At 40.7% G+C, this 17,408-nt stretch overlaps 1 protein-coding gene across 3 annotated transcripts in view; it reads left to right on the top strand.

The window, feature by feature from the left end:
• ZNF10 (zinc finger protein 10) overlaps positions 1 to 17,408 on the top strand; it is a 47,439-nt gene that overhangs the window by 4,840 nt on the left and 25,191 nt on the right. For 2 of the 3 annotated variants that reach the window (XM_077159486.1, XM_077159487.1), the window contains exons 2-3: positions 7,537 to 7,628; positions 16,960 to 17,086. In XM_077159486.1, coding sequence (XP_077015601.1) covers positions 7,581 to 7,628; positions 16,960 to 17,086 — 175 coding nt within the window. In that variant the 5' untranslated portion in view covers positions 7,537 to 7,580. Of the gene's footprint in view, positions 1 to 1,193; positions 2,660 to 7,536; positions 7,629 to 16,959; positions 17,087 to 17,408 lie in introns of those variants that run through there. The other variant, XM_077159485.1, reaches the window with a different exon arrangement.

Genomic DNA, 17,408 nt, shown 5'->3' with positions numbered 1-17,408 from the left:
GTTGGAGGATACCTTATAGAACATTCTGGCTACAGTCCAGAAACTGAACTGGCAGAAGGGGCTGTTAAGAAAGAAGCAAGGTGTTCTAGTTGGTGGCTGTTGGAATGCTATATGCCAGAAACGGAGCAGTTTTTATAGAGGGGAATTTATTAAGTTGCGAGTTTGCATGTTCTAAGGCCTTGAAAATGTCCAAATTAAAAGAAGTCTATAGAAATGTCCAATTTGTGGCATCCAGGAAAAGATACCTTGGTTCAAGAAGGCCAAGTGACATTTAGGTTTTCTCTCTCAGTTGGAAAGGCACGTGGTGAACATGGTGACATCTCCTAGCTTTCTCTCCAGGCTTCTTAGTTCATGAAGCTCCCCCGGGGGCACTTTCCTTCTTCATCTCTAGAAGGTCCCTGGCTGTGTGGGCTCTCATGGTTCTTGTGGCTCTGAAGCATTTTTTCAAAATGGTTGCTTCTTACAGGGCTCCAATAAGCAGCCCCACCTTGAATGGGTGGAGACACAGAACTACATGGGAGCCATCTAATCGAAAGTCACCACCCACATTGAGTGGGTCACGTCTCCGTGGGAATAATCAAAAAGCTCCCCACCCAGCAACATTGAGTGACGATTAAAGGACATGGCTTTTCTGGGTCCACAAATTCAAACCGGCACACAAGGGGAATAGCTACTGATAATATTCCAGATAAGTGGTGATGACAATGGTGGCCTGGGCCAGGGTGAAAGCAGTAGGGATGGAGAGAAATAGGCACTCTGGACAGGTAGAGGTAGAGCAGTAAAACTCTAAACTGGAACCCTCCTTGGGGACTGGGAAAGGGAGAGCGCTGTAGAGGGGTAGATTGATCGGAAGAATTGCCTTCACATTTCCTATAGAAGCAAATGTAAATGTGAAACGCAGAATGTGTTGGAAAAGGGCCCAGTGTAAGAATCAGGAGACCTGAGTTCTAGAACCGAGAGATGTTAAATGCAGCTAATCTTGAGTGAAAGTCTTCTGTTCTCTGTACCTGTCATCCACCCACATCAGTACTGGAGTGTTTCTGGAATGATTCCTGTTTCCTTCCAGCTCTGACTATATGTGAATCTCTGCTTTCAAGACATAGCTTTGTCTTGAAAAAAAAATTTTTTTTTTTTTTGTGGATGATTGAATGTGTGTCTCCAGGCCCTCAGGGAAGGGTCTTTTTTGACATTTTCTTATCTCCTGCATGGAGACAACAGTGTATGCATGAAGTCTGCATTCTTTTGGGGCCTGAATATGATGTTGGTTGCCAACCCAGAATCATTGTTTTCTCCTACCCAGAATTTCCCCACTTAACATGCAGTGTCCTCCTCTCCCCTATAAAGCCCATAGGCCACAGGGAAATCTAGTCCCGCATCCACCTCTAAGGGTGGATCCTCGCCAGCTTAAGTCAGTTGGAACACCCATTTCCCTCTCCCTAGTCTCTGTTCAGAGTTACTCATGGGATTCTTGCTTGGGCTGCTAAGCCACTAGTGTTCTCCCTGTCTCTGAAAAGGTTGTATATGAATGATAAGTCCTGGAAGGGCCATAGCTGTCCTCCTGAATCTGAGGAGGAAACATGTCCAAACAATGCCTAGAGAAACACAGAGAGGCCACAAGTCTAAGTTCCAAAGCCCACTCCTAGACCAATAAGATATGTGAACATATATATCTCCTTGTTGCTTAATCTCTCTGGGTTGGGTTTTCTGATGCTTGGCAGTTAAAAACATCCTAATACACAGGTACCTTACCAGAAGTACTGTAAGCCAAGTGTGTTGGATTCAGTTGTCAACTTGGCCAGGTGAGCATACCTAGTCTTGTTGCTGTGGACATAAGCCAATGGTACGTGAATTCATCTGTTGCCGATTACATCTGCAGTCGGCTAGGAGGCGTGTCTGCTGCAGTGAGTGACATTTGACTTAATTGGCTGGTGCTTAAATGAGAGAACGCAATGTAGCACAGCCTAAGCAACTCGGCATTCCTCATCTCAGCACTAGCAGCTCAGTCCAGGCCTTTGGAGATGCAGAAAAAAGTCACCCCGGGGAAAGTAGTTGGAACCCAGGGGCCTGGAGAGAAGACCAGCAGAGACCATCCTGTGCCTTCCACGTAAGAAAGAACCTCAGTGGAAAGTTAGCTGCCTTTCCTCTGAAGAACCAACAAAATAAATCCCCTTTTATTAAAAGCCAATCCATCTCTGGTGTGTTGCATTCTGGCAGCTAGCAAACTAGAACACCAAGCTTTCCCATTCTTCTGTGAATGTAAACATCTGAATTGTTTATTAAAAATATGAATTATTGTGCGGGCCACGGTGGCTTAGCAGGCAGAGTTCTCACCTGCCATGCCGGAGACCCAGGTTCGATTCCCGGTGTGTGCCTGTGGAGGAGGGGAAATATATATATATATATAAGTTATTATATTTTTAACCTACTGAATTACAATTTCTAGGGACTCTGCTGGTATTCTATACATTTACAGGCATCCCAGTTTTTAAATAATCCCTTTACTTTTACGTGAGTCCTATTTACATAGCAGGCAATGAGAACTATTTCTCTCTCCATTTCCAGTGTCTTCCAAGGAACAGAAGTTCGAAATAGAGGCATACCTCAGAGATTTTTGCAAGTTCAGTTCCAGATCACTGCAATAAAGCAATATTGCAGTAAAGTGAGTCACAAATGTTTTAGTTTCCCAGGGTATATAAAAGTTATGTTTAAACTATACTATAGTTTCTTGAGTGTGCAATAACATTATGTCTAAAAAAACAGTATACATATCTTAGTTAAAATGTGACACAGAGACCCAAAGTGAGCACACACTGTTGGAAAGATGACACCAGTGTACTTGCTTGATGCAGGCTAACCACAAACCTGCAATTTGTAAAGAATGTAGTATCTGTGAAGCACAGTGAAGTGAAAAGCACTAAAACAAGGTATGCCTGACAAATTCAAGTGAGGCTATCTGTGGAATTTTAGTGAATCAATTACCAAAAGGTATGTGAGCAAATTTGACTGGCCTGGACAGCACAGCTTATAACTTTAAAAGGATGAGGAAGAGAAGCAAGGAAGAGCCAGTCCCAGGCAGAAGGCACAGTACATATGAAGACCAGAGAGAATGCTAGAGCAGGGTGGGCTCAAGAAATTGAAAATAATTTAGTGTCGACTGTGGGACAGTAAGGGAGGGTGTGAATGAAGAAAAATGAGAAAGCAATAAAAGTAGGGGTCTCATACAGCAAGTTATTCCTAATCATGTTTTAGGATTTGCATTGGGGTCATCCAGGCTTTGGGGGGCCTGGGGTATTGAAAGAGTATCAAAAGGAAGCAGTAGCACATTAACCCAGGAGGCAGTAGATGGTGCCCTGTACTACAGCCGTGGAAGAGAGAATGGATTTGAGAACAGTTTAGGAGGAAGACACATCATACTTGGACGTGGGGGTTGAAGAATACTATTTTCTGGCTCAGGCCACTGTGGAAAGCTAGTTCTGTTTACTATCAGGTGAGCTTTGTGGAGAGAGAGAGATTAATTTAGGGTATGTAGAATTCAAAAGATCTACAGACTTGTAAGGTTGATCTGTCCGTTAGGTAAACTGATGTGTGGGTCTAGAATAGAATTGTGGCCTGGGAATAAAGACTTGGCATCATCATCCTGAAACTGGTGTAGCCATGCAGAAAGAACTTGCTTCAGACCTACCCCCATGAAATCTGAACCTGGGGACAGACTGAGAAATAGGGGCCTGCAAATCAGATAGAGAAAGAACAGCCAGAAGGGTAGAAATTAAATCAGGAGAGTGGAGTGCTTCAGAGCCCAAAGAAGGAAGTGCTTAATTGTATGAATTACTAAGACTGTTAACTAAGATGAAAGCAGACAATTCTACGTGAGAGTTTTGTTCATGGTTTTTGTGACCTTGATGGCAGCAGTTTTGGGGTATATAGTAGCAGGAGACAACTGGGGGGATGAGTTAGAGGAGTGAGAGGGAAATAAGGTGTGGAGACAGAGTAAAGACAGCTGCTTCAAGAAGTTTGACTATGGTGGGGAGAAGAGAGGATGGTATTTCAGGGGGGTTGGGGATCAAGTGAGTTTTCTTTGATATCAGAAAAGTGTCACCATGTTCAGATGCTAATGGGTGCAGAAGTGTTGGCTTCAGGTTTCTCTCATTCTAATTTCTCCCAGGAGTAGGGGATGAGACGTCTTGTGAGTTTGCCATAACCATGTGTTTTAGTTCTCTGGTTGCTGAAGCAAATAGCATGCATTAGGTTGGCTTAAACAACAGGAATTTGTCGGCTTATGGTTTTGAGGCTAGAAGTCCAAAATCAGATGTCATCAAGACGATACTTTCTCCCAGAAGACTGGTGTTCTGGGCTGGCTGCTGCTGATCCTCAGTCCTTGGCTCTTCTGTCACATAGCAGTGCACATAGAAGCCTCTCCTGGCTTCTCAGTTCCGTTAGCTTCTGGCTGCTCCCTGTGTGTTTCTCTCTCTCTGGCCTTTCCTATGAGGCCTTCAGTAATAGGCTCAAGACTCCACCTGGTTCAGGTGGGCCACAGCTTAAAACTGAAGTAACCTCATCAAAAGGTTCTTTTTACAAGGGTTCACACTCATAGAAAGGGATTAAGTTTAAGAACATATTTTTCTGGGATATACATAGCTCCCAGCCACCACAATCTACCCTCTGGACCCCCAGAAGATGGGCTCTTTCCACATGTAAAATATCAACATCCCCAAAGCCTTACTCATTTCAGTAACAGTGCTAAGTACAAAGCCTCATCAAGATGATGGCAGCACCCTTCCTGAACAGTATGGTGCAAGTCCCACCCCCTTCAAGTGCTGGCCTCCTCCAAGCATGGACCGTCCACTCTCTTGACCCAAGGAGATATCTTTGCTCCAGACCTCAATTTCCGTTTTCTATCCTTTAAGTCATTCTACCTTCAGTTTGTCCCTTCTCAGTCCCTTTCAGTCCAGGCTGGTAGTAGTTCTGCTCAGACAAAATTTGCAAGAAAACTTGTCAGTTTTGCTTGTAGTTCATATGGATTCAAATCATCAGACAATAAAACTTCCATGGATCCTTCCTGCATAACTGCATTTCCAATCCTGGCTTCCACTAAAATGGCTGACTGGGTCATGGTCAGTTTAACCCTCCCCTGGAGCCCTGTTTTCTAGGGACTCACATTGGAAGCTCAGGGAGATCCCTAACAGAGCATCTTCTGGCCCTGGCCCTGGTACCTGGCGGCCTCTCCTGACTTCTCAGTTCTCTGGATTTACAGCTTCTGGCTGCCTCTTGTGTGTTTCCCTGTAATACCTTCAGTGATAGAATTAAGACCCCTCCTGATTCAGGTGGACCACACCTTAACTGAAATTAAGGACCACACCTTAACTGAAAAACCTCATCAAAAGGTTCTATTTACAAGGGTTCACAGGAGTGGATTAAGTTTAAGAACATGTTTTTTTAGGACAATACCTCTAAGCCACCATACCATGGCTTTGTGCCAGCTGGCCTGGTCTCTGGGAAAATGTAAAGAGGCTTGGACATATGGCTTCCTTTTTAGGCCCAGTTATTGTACAGTTTTGAAATTCACTCTAGATAAGATGATGGTCATGATCTGTGGGCCACTGCACTCCCAATACTTTTCTAAATAAGGAATTTGATGGGGGTCCCTTCAGGACTGCTATCAGATGTATTTGGTGTTCAGTATTGGCAGAGATTGTGTGTGTGTCTGTGTATGTATGTGTGAGCGAGAGAATGCAGAGTATCACACAGTTGTGTTATCCATTGATTTGGAACACTTTTATTGTATCAAATATCAGCTCATTGTCTGGTTTGATGTTTTGGACATGTCCTAGTTTCATTATAGTTGTACTTATCACCTCTATTTTTCATTTTCTGTATATATTTAGGGAATTTAATAAAAGTATATAAAGGTTCAGTCACACTGAAATCTTTACAGGAACTCCATTGGAACATCTCAGACATTTTTTGCTGTCTCTCTTTAGAGTTGGTGTTTCATAGAACTAAAGAGGGACCGTAAATAAATCTTTTCCCATTTTGTGTCATTTTAGACTACTCAAATTGCCTGCCATTTATAAAGGACTTAACTTCCCCCTCCATAACCAGTAGGAGTTCATTTCTTGTATTTTCTAGGTAGTGTTACAAAAGCATCTTCTCTTACAAATCTTTTAATTGTCTCCTTTATCAAATGCCAGTTCTCTTTTTTTTCTTACTATCAAAAAGAACATAAATGTCTTAACTTAAGCCCAAAATGGTACTGAAAACCTGGTGGGAAGAAAGTATCTAATTTGCCAAGGAATATTACGTCTGAAGAAATAAACATGCTATCAAACAAGGATTAGCCTATTTTATGAACCCTTCAAAGCCCTGGTTTGCATGGTAGAAGAAAGTTCAGAGAGCTGATCTCCCTAGAAAATCATGAGCCCCTTTAGGGAAGCAGGCTCGGAGGCCTGTGTGAGACATATGGGTAATTCCTCTGACTTGGAGTTGGCCAGCACATGCAGAACCCTGAATGAGTCTGAAATCTCTGCCATTGGTGTAGAAGTAGGTCCTGAAAGTTCTTATACACTAAGTGTCTGACCATCATTCTTGGAATCATCAGGTTTTGGGGAGGGGGGCAATTTCATGTATTCAGAGAAGTGTAAATATATGGTAACTTTGGTAGAGGACTTCTTCCAGTGTTTGAAGAGGAAATGAGTAGTTTTCATGAGAGTGTGGTTAGTAGGATGTGAGATGAGAAAAGGGAGAGCTGCGTTTTTCAGGATATGAATCCATGCTAATGACTTTGGACATTTTTTTCCTGGGGACAAAAATAAGGCATAAAAAATATTTTGAACAGAGACAGATACAATATACTTTATATTTCTATACAGTTGCTGTACCTGTGTATTTGACCCTAAACTTCTCCATGTGCCCAGATGTAAGATCTGTAAGAGCTACTGTAGTAAAAACTAGCCCTTTCCAGGAAGCCCAGGGTTTCTTGATTCTGAGCCCAGAGAGAGCCTCCCTTGTGGGTCCCCGTATACCTGTGACCCTGTGTGTGGGGGCAGCACCTCAGCATCTCTGCACACCTACAACATCAGGCCTCACTGGGCTTTTCTTCCAGTGACTCTTCATCCAAGGCTTAGTACAGCCATGACTGAGCTAGGTCTCTAATCCTAATCCAGTTTAATAGGTAAAACCAAGTATGATTTAGGGATAGCCTCATTCTACTCAGCATTTGTTTTATCTGTAAAATGGGGATGAGATGAGGCCAGGGTTTCCCACTCCCTCCCCCAAAAAGGGGGTGGGGATTTTTAGTGGTAGAACCATTTGTTTCCAAATGAAATTTAATATGAAAGACCAAACGGCAATTTATGTAGCCTTTTTCTTCCTGATCCTGGGGAAGTTCCAGAATCATAGATTTGTTTATAAGCTCTTCCTGATGTTCTGTTTTGTGTGGTGTGTGTTTGTGTTGCGCCCAGCTGGTATGTGAGAGACGTACGCCTGTGGTAGCAACCACAGTCAGAGCAAGCTTTCCTCATGTTTTGTTCTTTTCTCCAGGGCTGCATTTTCTAGATCCTCCCCTTATTCAGGAAAGTGTCATCATGAAAGAGGAGGGTATGGAAGCGAAGTCACTGACTGCCCAGTCTCAGGTAAGTGGGAGCTGCCTTTTTTCTTTTTGGTTTTCCAACTGGGAATCCCTTTTTTGCCTAAGTCCTGAAATTTCCTTGGCTCAGGAATTTATATCTCAAACTTTCCCTTGAACTAGGGAAAGTTTTGCTTTATCTGTACTTGTAGTTAAATTTCCTTAAATAAAAAAGAGAAATACAACATAGATTTAATAGTAACACGGACGAGAATCAAGTGAAGAGATAACAGCCAGGGCTCTGATAAAGGTGCTGCTGTGTTTCATCCACACCAGGAATTAAACTCACCACAAGCATTCTCTCCTGAAGATGATGAGCAGTTTAGCAGGAGGTGGAGTATATGAATCTCCTATCAGGTTTCTAAGCAAAATGGACTGAAAGGATGCAACTAGGAGTTAAGTGAAGAGGACACCACAACCTCTTGCTGTGTCTGGGGCAGCTTAGTCTCTCTGTTATAGCCAGGGTCCTCTCCCAGCCACTCCCTCTCTTTTCAAAGATTGGATTTCCTAGACCAGCTCTTCCTTTCATTTCTTGACAGTTTTGCTCATGCCTGAGAGTCCCTTCTTCCTTTTGGTCATTGTATCAGGGTTCCAGGAGAATTGTTACCATGAAGGGTTGGAGGAGAACCCTCCCTCATGGCAGCACATTTTCTTCAGGGATGCCTCAAAACTGACGAACTAGGCATGTTGGTGCCTTTAAGGGATTTCTCTAGTCCCTGATGTCCCTTGGTGTGAGGGTTTCGGCTGTATTAATTCCTCTCCGGGGAGTGCCTGTGAGGAGGAGTGCAAGGGAACACATTCTCTCACTATTAAGGAGTAACTGTTCACCCAAGGCACAGTGCCCTCAGAGGAAGTGAGAACCTCCAGGATCACTGGAGGCTGTGTCTCAGCTCCATTCTCCTCGTTTAACTGCTTCCTCTGGGGTCTCCTACTGGTCTGTCCAGGTGATCTGGAAAAATAGCCCTGAGACTGGGACTGAGCATGTAAGACCTGTTATTCCCTGGTTGGTCTGTGGCGGGCTCAGCCTCACCCTGAGCAGGTGCTTAGTGTGCATTTAACACGGGAGATTTAAACTAGTTTAGGGGTTCAGGAGTAAAGTTCCTCAAAAGATGTTTAAGATCTTACGGATGACTTGTGATTGTCCAAGTAATTATGAGAAAACTGGGTTTGTAAGGGCCTGGGTGATTAAAAGAGCATGGCCTATTTGAAGAATGAAAAGCAGTTCAGTGAGACCTAAACATGGAAGAAAGGGGGAGAACGGTGGGTACTACAGACTTTCTGGATGTGTTAAGGACTGTGGACTTTAAAACCTCACTCTGACCACAACATGGATGCTGTGTTTTCATGGGGTTGATGAGATTCTGCAGAAAGAGAGTACAGACTAATAACAGGGCTGAGGAAAGAGCTTACACAAATACCAGTCGACAATTTATGAGATTGACAGAGCTGAAGAGCTTGCAAAGGAGACTAAGCCAGAGAGTCTGAAGTAGGAAGGTAAGCCAAGTGTGTGCTGTGTCTAAGGAAGACAGTTTGTAAGAACGAGAATATGTACTAGAACATAATGTTCTGCTGAGAAACCAGACCACATTGAATGAAAAATGAGTTGGAAGAGAAATCACTCTTAGCCTTGGTCAGAGTAATTTGCGGAAATTCTGCAGGACAGAAACATGATTACATTGTATTGAGGAAGGGCTGGGAAATTGAACATGTGGAGACATTTTTTTTCCCCAAGAAGTTTGGTTGAGATGAGAGGAGGTAATAGCTGTAGAGCATGGCAGAGCTAGGAATGTTGAAATTGTTAAAACCTGAGGTCATTGAGCATGTTTGAATGGTGATGGTAAAGAGCCAGTAGGGGTGGAGGATTTGAAGATGCTTGAGAGAAAGTGCAAGTATCCTGAGGTGTCACGGGAATAACCCATGTTCACGTGGAGAGATCAGCCTTTTGATAGAAGTTCTTCTATTACAGCAGTGATATAAAGAAGAGATATTTAATAGCTGATTTTTCTCATTAAAGTGCTACAGTAGATGGGATGGTGGATTGTTTATGAGAGACACAAAGATTTGAAGTTGCCGTGGAGAATGGCAAAATGACTTGCTTTGAGAAGGATGGAAAGGAGTACTGTTGAGTTCATGAGCTGTATTAAGGTTGACAACCAGGAATTTATTATGGAATCTATGATCTCTGTGAGTATTTTCTAAAAATTCTCTGTTTCTGCATATAGTGGAGGTGTGGTCCAGACAGAATTAGCCAACAGTGGAAGGAGAAGAGACTAACAGGCAAGGGGTGTAAGCTGTTTGCTAGAGAGTATATGTGAAATGATGGACCATAGATTCTTTTTTTTAACTTTTATTAATTAAAAAAAATTAACAAACAAAACATTTAGATATCATCCCATTCTACATATACAATCAGTAATTCTTAATATCATCACATAGTTGCATATTCATCATTTCTTAGAACAGTTGCATCGATTTAGAAAAAGAAACAAAAAGACAGCAGAAAAAGAAGTAAAATAATAGAGAAAAAAAAGACTATACATACCATACCCCTTACCCCTCGCTTTCATTTACCACTATTTCAAACTGAATTTATTTTAACATTTGTTCTCCCTATTATTTATTTTTATTCCATATGTTCTACTCTTCTGTTGATATAGTAGCTAAAAGGAGCATCAGACATAACGTTTTCACATTCACAGAGTCTCATTGTGAAAGCTATATCATTGTTCAATCATCATCAAGAAACATGGCTACTGGAACACAGCACTACATTTTCAGGCAATTCCCTCCAGCCTCTCCACTACATCTTGAACAACAAGGTGATATCTGCTTAATGTGTAAGAATAACCTCCAGGATAACCTCTCAACTCGGTTTGGAATCTCTCAGCCATTGACACTTTGTCTCATTTTACTCTTCCCCCTTTTGGTCGAGAAGTTTCTCTCAATCTCTTGATGTTAATTCTCAGCTCATTCTAGGGTTTTTCTCAGTCCCTTGATGCTGAGTCTCAACTCATTCCAGGATCTCTGTCCCACGTTGCCAGGAAGGTCCACACCCTTGGGAGTCATGCCCCACGCAGAGAGGGGGAGGGTGGTGAGACTGCTCATCGTATTGGCTGGAGAGAGGGGCCACATCTGAGCAACAAAAGAGGCTCTCTTGGGGGTGACTCTTAGGCCTAAATTTTAAGTAGACTTGACCTATCCTTTGTGGGGTTAAGTTTCATGTGAACAAACCCCAAACCTGGGGGCTCAGCCTATAGCTTTGGTTGTCCACACTGTTTGTGAGAATATCAAGAATTCAGCTTGGGGAGGTTGAATTTCTCCCCACTGTCACCATTCCCCGAAGGGGGCTTGCAAATACTTTTTGGACCACAGATTCTTGATGAGATAGAGAAGAAGAGATCACAGAATGGACTGATGCCTCCGGAGGACTTCATGGGCCACAGGCTCCAGTGCAGGTAAAGGACAAAAGCAGATGGAGCAAGTGAGCAGCAGTGGACAAGTTTTGATTAAAAATGATTAGGTCTGTGTTTAGTATATCAGAGGAGGAACCATTTGGGAAGATGACCAGGTCCCCTGAGCAAGTCTGGTGGTGAGCATTGAAGTGAAACACAGAGGACTGAGCCTGAAGAAGAGGCTCAAGTGTTGGAGAAGCAGTGACATGTCTTGGTGAAGAAAGGAAGGCTCTGGAGTCAGATACAATACTTGGTGCGTTTTCTTTGTTTGTTTAAAATCACTACTGTTTACTTGAAACTACAGCCTTGGGTTGCAAATCCAGATGAGGCTATCACTTCCTGGTCAGTCCCAGTATGATCACACAGTATCAAACCATTTTGTAAGAAACATGCTGATATAGAATTAAAATTAATTTTGGAAATGATGAATTATGCTGAAGAATTTAGGAAGCATGTTTGTACATTTTAAAGAATAATAATAAACCAGATTTCAGTGCTCCCGTCCTTAGACTGAGAAACAGGGTGTTACCCTTGCACTAGGCTTCTGTGCTAATCTTTAGTCATGAGATGTTTGGAACCCTTATGCCTGTCTCCTTTTTGATTTGTTCTTCTGTTTTGATAGAGTGTGGCGTGCAGTAGCATCCTGGTGCATGGCAAGAAAACTCTGGGGACTCTCCCTGTCTGAAAATATCTTAATTCTACCCTGGTACTCAGTTTATAGTTTGGCAGGGACTGTAACTCAAGACTGGAAAATTATTTCTGTTTATGGTTTTAAAAGACAGTGCTGTCTTTTGTTTGTACTGTTGTTGCGAGGCCTGAAGCCATTTTTAATTCTGATACTTACATGTAACCGGTTTCTTATTCGTCCCTGGTACCTAATGGAGTCTTTTTGTTGCCCCAGTGAACTTTACGGTGATTTGCTTTCTTGTAGGTCCAGTTTTATCTGTTGTACCAGGAACTTTTGATATTTCCTGTTCTAGTTTGCTAGCTGCTGGAATGTAGTATACCAGAAACAGAATGGCTTTTTAAAAGGGGAATTTATTAAGTTGCAAGTTTACAGTTCTAAGGCTGTGAGAATGTCCAAATTAAAGCAAGTCTATAAAAATGTCCAAATTAAGGCACCAATAAGAGGTTACTGACACTCAAGAAAGGCCAATGAAGTTCAGGGTTTCTCTCTCAACTGGAAAGGCACATGGCAAACATGGCGATGTCTGCTAGCTTTCTCTCCAGACTTCTTGTTTCATGAAGCACCCCCAGGGGTGTTTTCCTCCTTCATCTCCAGAGGTCTCTGGCTGTGTGGACTTTCCTCATAGCTCTTGTCGTTCCTGAAATTTTCTCCAAAATCCTTCCTCTTTTAAAGGATTCCAGTAAACTAATCAAGACCTACCTGGAATGGGTGGAGTCACATCTCCCTCTAATGAAGAGTTGGGTGAGTCACATCTCTGTGGAGATAATTTAATCAAGTTTCCAGCCTATAGTACTGAATAGGGATTGAAAGAAATGGTTGTTCCCAAGATTGGATTAGGATTAGCATGTGGCCTTTCTAGGGCACACAATCCTTTCAAACCAGCACACCTCTTAATTGCCTCATTCCCATCAGCTTTTGGTAATTTTCTTGAATTATTCAAACATAATTTCTTTCTCTGTTTTCTCTGTACTCACTTCCTAATTCTTGAAGTCTAGACTTTTTGTAATTGTTCTCTCATTTTCTCTTATTTTTAATTTTGTTATCATTGTGCTGTTCTTTCTAGAATAGTTTTTCTATTTTATCTAGTAACTTTCATTTCAAATATATCAAAATATTTTTTGCTGTTTTGTTTCTTGTTTTATTGTTTGCTCAAGACATCTTTGTTTTCCTCTCTCTAGATGAGGTAATATTGTTGCTCTTTTGCTTAACTTGGAACTCATTCAGATAGAAAACTGGTCGAAAACAATCCTAAAGCAAATGAAAAACCTATTGCTATCTGGGACAAAAGATTACAATTGAGACATATAATAGCCTAAAACCTTAAAGTTACTCCCTTTGGGAAATTAAGGCATTCAGAATATGGGGGAATTTAGAAAGCTGGATGCAAGTCCAGGGTAGGATGCATGCTGAAGAAGCACCTAGGAAGTCTCTAATCTTTGGAAGGTCTCTAAACTCAGTGCAAGTAGGAAGTGAAGGCTGAGGCAGAGATGTAAATGGTATGGCTAATTGTTGAAGGAGTGCCCTAGCACAGAGTCAGTCTGTAAAGACTGAAAGAGGTGTGTTTTGTTTGGTTGGTTTTTGAAATTCCTGATGTGCAAGGAATTCTCTGACAAAATATTAGCTGAACACAAACTAAAGGAATAGAGATTTCATTTACTACACATGACAAGCAATTCAGTATTTGCAGAGAATAGTCACTAGACAAGTGAATGACTGCAACCTCCAGTAATCTAATAGTGCAAACCCTCGGAAAGTGGGAGAATCTGATTTCCAGAGTCAACACGTTATGATATTAAAATTCCCAGTTTTCAACAACAACCACAAAAATCACAAAGCATGCAAATAAACAGTGGACTATGATCCATGCACAGAAAAAAATCGACAGGAACTGTCTTTGAGGAAGCCCAGACAATAGACACATTAGACAAAGACTTTAAGTCAACTCTTAAATAAGGTTAAAACACTAAAGAAAACCACAGACAAAGAACTAAAGGAAACCAGGGAACTCAGGTATAAACAAAATGAGAATATCAACAGAGCTATAGGAATTATAAAATAGGAACAAAATAGATATTCTGTAGCTGAAAACTGCAATATAAAACTCACTTAAAAGGTTCAACAGCAGTTTTGAGCAAACAGAAAAATCAATGAACTTAAAGACAGGGCAATTGAAATTACCCGTCTGAGAAGTAGAAAGAAAAAGGAGTGAAGAAAAGTGAGCAGAGCCTAAGGGACTTGTGGGACACCAAAAGCTGACCAACATACACATTATGGGACTCTTAGAAGGAGACAGGGAAAGCTTAACGAACTTCAACTAGAATAAATGCAAAGATCCATACTGATTCCCATTATAATCGAACTATCACAAGCTAAAGACAGCATCTTGAAAGCAGCAAAAAGAAACAACAGGACACTTACAAGGGATCCTCAATAAGATCAACAGCTTGTTTCTCATAAAGAAAAAAAAAGCCATACAGGTCAGAAAGCAGTGGGATGAATATACTTAAAGTGCTGAAAGAAAAAAAGCTGTAAACCAGGAAAGCTGTAAACCAGGAATTATATATAGCAAAACTATCACTTAAAAACAATGAAGGAAAATTGAGATATTCCTAATCAAAAGTTGAGTGAGTTCATTTCCAGTAGGCCTGCCCTTCAGGAAATACTAAAGGAAATTCTTCAGGTTGAAATGAAAGGACACTAAAAAGTAACTCAAAGCTGAACAAAGGAATAAATATCTCTGATAACAACATGTACATAGGTAACTATAAAAGCCCATATTACTCTATTTTTGCTTTGTAACTCTACGTCTTGTATGTTCTTGATTTAAAATACAAATATATTTAAAAAATGAAAAATCTGCTTTGGGGCACACATTGTATAAAGATATAATTTTTAACAACAAAAACAACTTAAGCATAAGGGAGGGACAACTATGTGAAGGCAGAGGTTTTGTCTGTTGTTTTGTCTGATATCAATTCAAACTAAATTCTTAAAAATTTAGGATGCTAATTATCCTCACAGTAACCACTAAGAAATCATCTAAAACTACACAAAAAGAAATGAGAAGGGAGTAAAAATGGAACGTTTCAAAAAAGTCAACTAATGAGTTGGGACTGTGCCACGCTGGTGTCAAGCTCCACGGGTTACTCTTTGTCTCTTTGTGCCTGAGAAGATGGCAGTACAGCCGTTCAAGTCGGTGCTGCTTGTTTGTCTGGGTAACATTTGTTGGTCACCCATTGCAGAAGGAGTTTTCAGAAAACTTGTAACTGAACAAACAAACACTGGAACCACAAAATATAATGTTTTGTGTGTTTTGTAACAGTCATTTCTTTTCAGTGTTTAACCTTAAGGTACTCTCCAGTGATGGCTAGCCTTCTAATGTGCTTTATTATGATCTTAATAAATAATTAAGACATCACTGTCAGGCCCCAAGTCAATATCTGAGCCCACTGAGACTTTTAAATAATCTACCCCTTTATTAAGCTTGTATGTATAACTTGATGGGCAACTGTCCTCTATTCATCTATACTACCTCTCTTTTTACCCCAGGACCTTTTACTGAATTACATACTCCCGTAGTCACAGGAGTTCACAGTCTTGACTTCAAGTATTTTGATTCACACATACCCAGAGTGTATATTTGTATGTTCAAAGTATAGGAAAGAGAATGGTTTATGGTATAAATCTTTAGGATTAGTCTTAATTTTTCTTTAACTAGTTTATTATTTCATGAGAAAATCAACTTTTTGTTCATATTTGGACCACTTTGCCTCTGAAAATTTAATTATATCCAGAAAGGACACTGTATGCTGTTTTATCTTATGCTCACTTTGATAAATCTGTCTGCTTTATATGCACGTATAACCCAAATGTCAAATATATAATGGCTTATATGGGAGAAAGTAGTTTAAAAAGCTGAAAAAAGAGAATTCTACTATGTTGAAGTCCTTAAAATGTTGTGTTCTTTTATCAGTGTTTCATTTATAGGTAATTACTGTGTACTTTGAGATAACTGTACTTTCTAATTCATTTGGATGTATATAGGAAAAGCTTGTTGGCAAAATAAAGTAGGGAGTATAAAAATGCAGTTGAGATATAAGAAAAATCAACTAGCATCATGACTACTACTGTAATGAAAAAGTTTTTGGTAATTATTTTAGGTGATAAAGTATGGCTAGAGTGGTAAGTCTCTTAAGTCTTAATCCCTGAAGTTGTAACTGAACTTAACTGTTTTATCTGCCTCAAATTAGGTTCTTTATTTTAGTTAAACTGCTGGAATGCAATATACCAGAAACAAAACATCTTTTAAAAGGGGAATTTTAAAAACGGAATAGCTAATTAAAAGGGGAATTTATTAAGTTGCAAGTTTCTCCAAAGAAAGGGCCAGTGAAGTTTGGGTTTTTTTTTCTCAGCTGGGAAGGTACATGGTGATGTCTGCTAGCTTTCTCTACTGGCTTTTCCAAATGGCTTCTCCCAAGGGCATTTTCTTTCCTCATCTCTAAAGGTCTCTGGCTCTGTGGGCTCTCAAGCTTTTTCCAAAAATGGCTCCTTGTTAAAGGGTTCCAGTAAGCAACCTCACCTTGAATGGGTAGAGACACATCTTCATGGCAACTGTCTAATCAGAAGATCTCACCCACAATTGGGTGGGTCATATCTCCATGGAAATCATCAGAAAGATCCCACCCAGCAATACTGAACGAGGATTTAAAGGACATGGGTTTTCTGGGGTACACGACAGTTCCAAATCTCCACAAATACTATAAAAATAAATTGATTTTTGGCATCTGACTCTCAGTGCTTTAGCTATTTTTAACAAACTTGATTTAAATCAAAGTGGTTCTGACATTTTTTCAACCTCAAGCAAAATGTGGAACTTGTTTTGGACAGTAAGTATGTAATAGCCATTCCTGTTTTTTTTTTTAACATGGGCAGGTACCGGAAGTTGAACCCGAATCTCCGGCATAGCAGGCGAGAACTCTGCTACTGAGCCACCGTTGCACTGCCCTAGCCATTCCTTTTAAGACTTGACTTGAAAACCCCAGAATAATGAATGTGACTTGCTCATAGAATAAATTCTTTGTCCATCCTCTTTCCCTACCCCCCATGCTATCAGCCTAATATCTGCCTGTCAGAAAAAAAAAGGAAAGGGAGGGCAAAGATATACATCTGGTTCAATAAACATGTATTTGATGTTTTAGACACTGGTGACCTTCAAGGATGTAGTTGTGGACTTCACCAGGGAAGAGTGGAAGCTGCTGAACACTGCGCAACAGGTCATGTACAAAGATGTGATGCTTGAGAACTACAAGAACCTGGTTTCCTTGGGTAAGACTAGCTTCTATTTTAAAGGAAGGTAGACTCGTTGTGGCAATTTTGTTTTTTCATTGATTAAAAGACTCTGAAGAACCTGAAACATATAGCAGAGCTTGGGCTTGAGGGTAAGGGACTCACTTTCTTTCTCACATAGGTTTTTTGTACTTCTGCTTTTTTTTTTTAGGGATAAACAGTTCTCATGTATTTTTCTGACAAAAGACTTATATCTAGTATATGTAATTAACTCCCATAAATTAATAATAAAAAAGATAGATAATCCACCAGAAAAATAGACAAATATTTCAGTAGACCCTTAGCAAAAGAGATAACCAAA

The sequence above is a fragment of the Tamandua tetradactyla genome, chromosome 5, assembly GCF_023851605.1.
Source record: "Tamandua tetradactyla isolate mTamTet1 chromosome 5, mTamTet1.pri, whole genome shotgun sequence".
NCBI lineage: Eukaryota > Metazoa > Chordata > Mammalia > Pilosa > Myrmecophagidae > Tamandua > Tamandua tetradactyla.
Note: the sequence above shows the minus strand (reverse complement) of the source record. Positions and strands in the feature narration are given on the sequence as shown.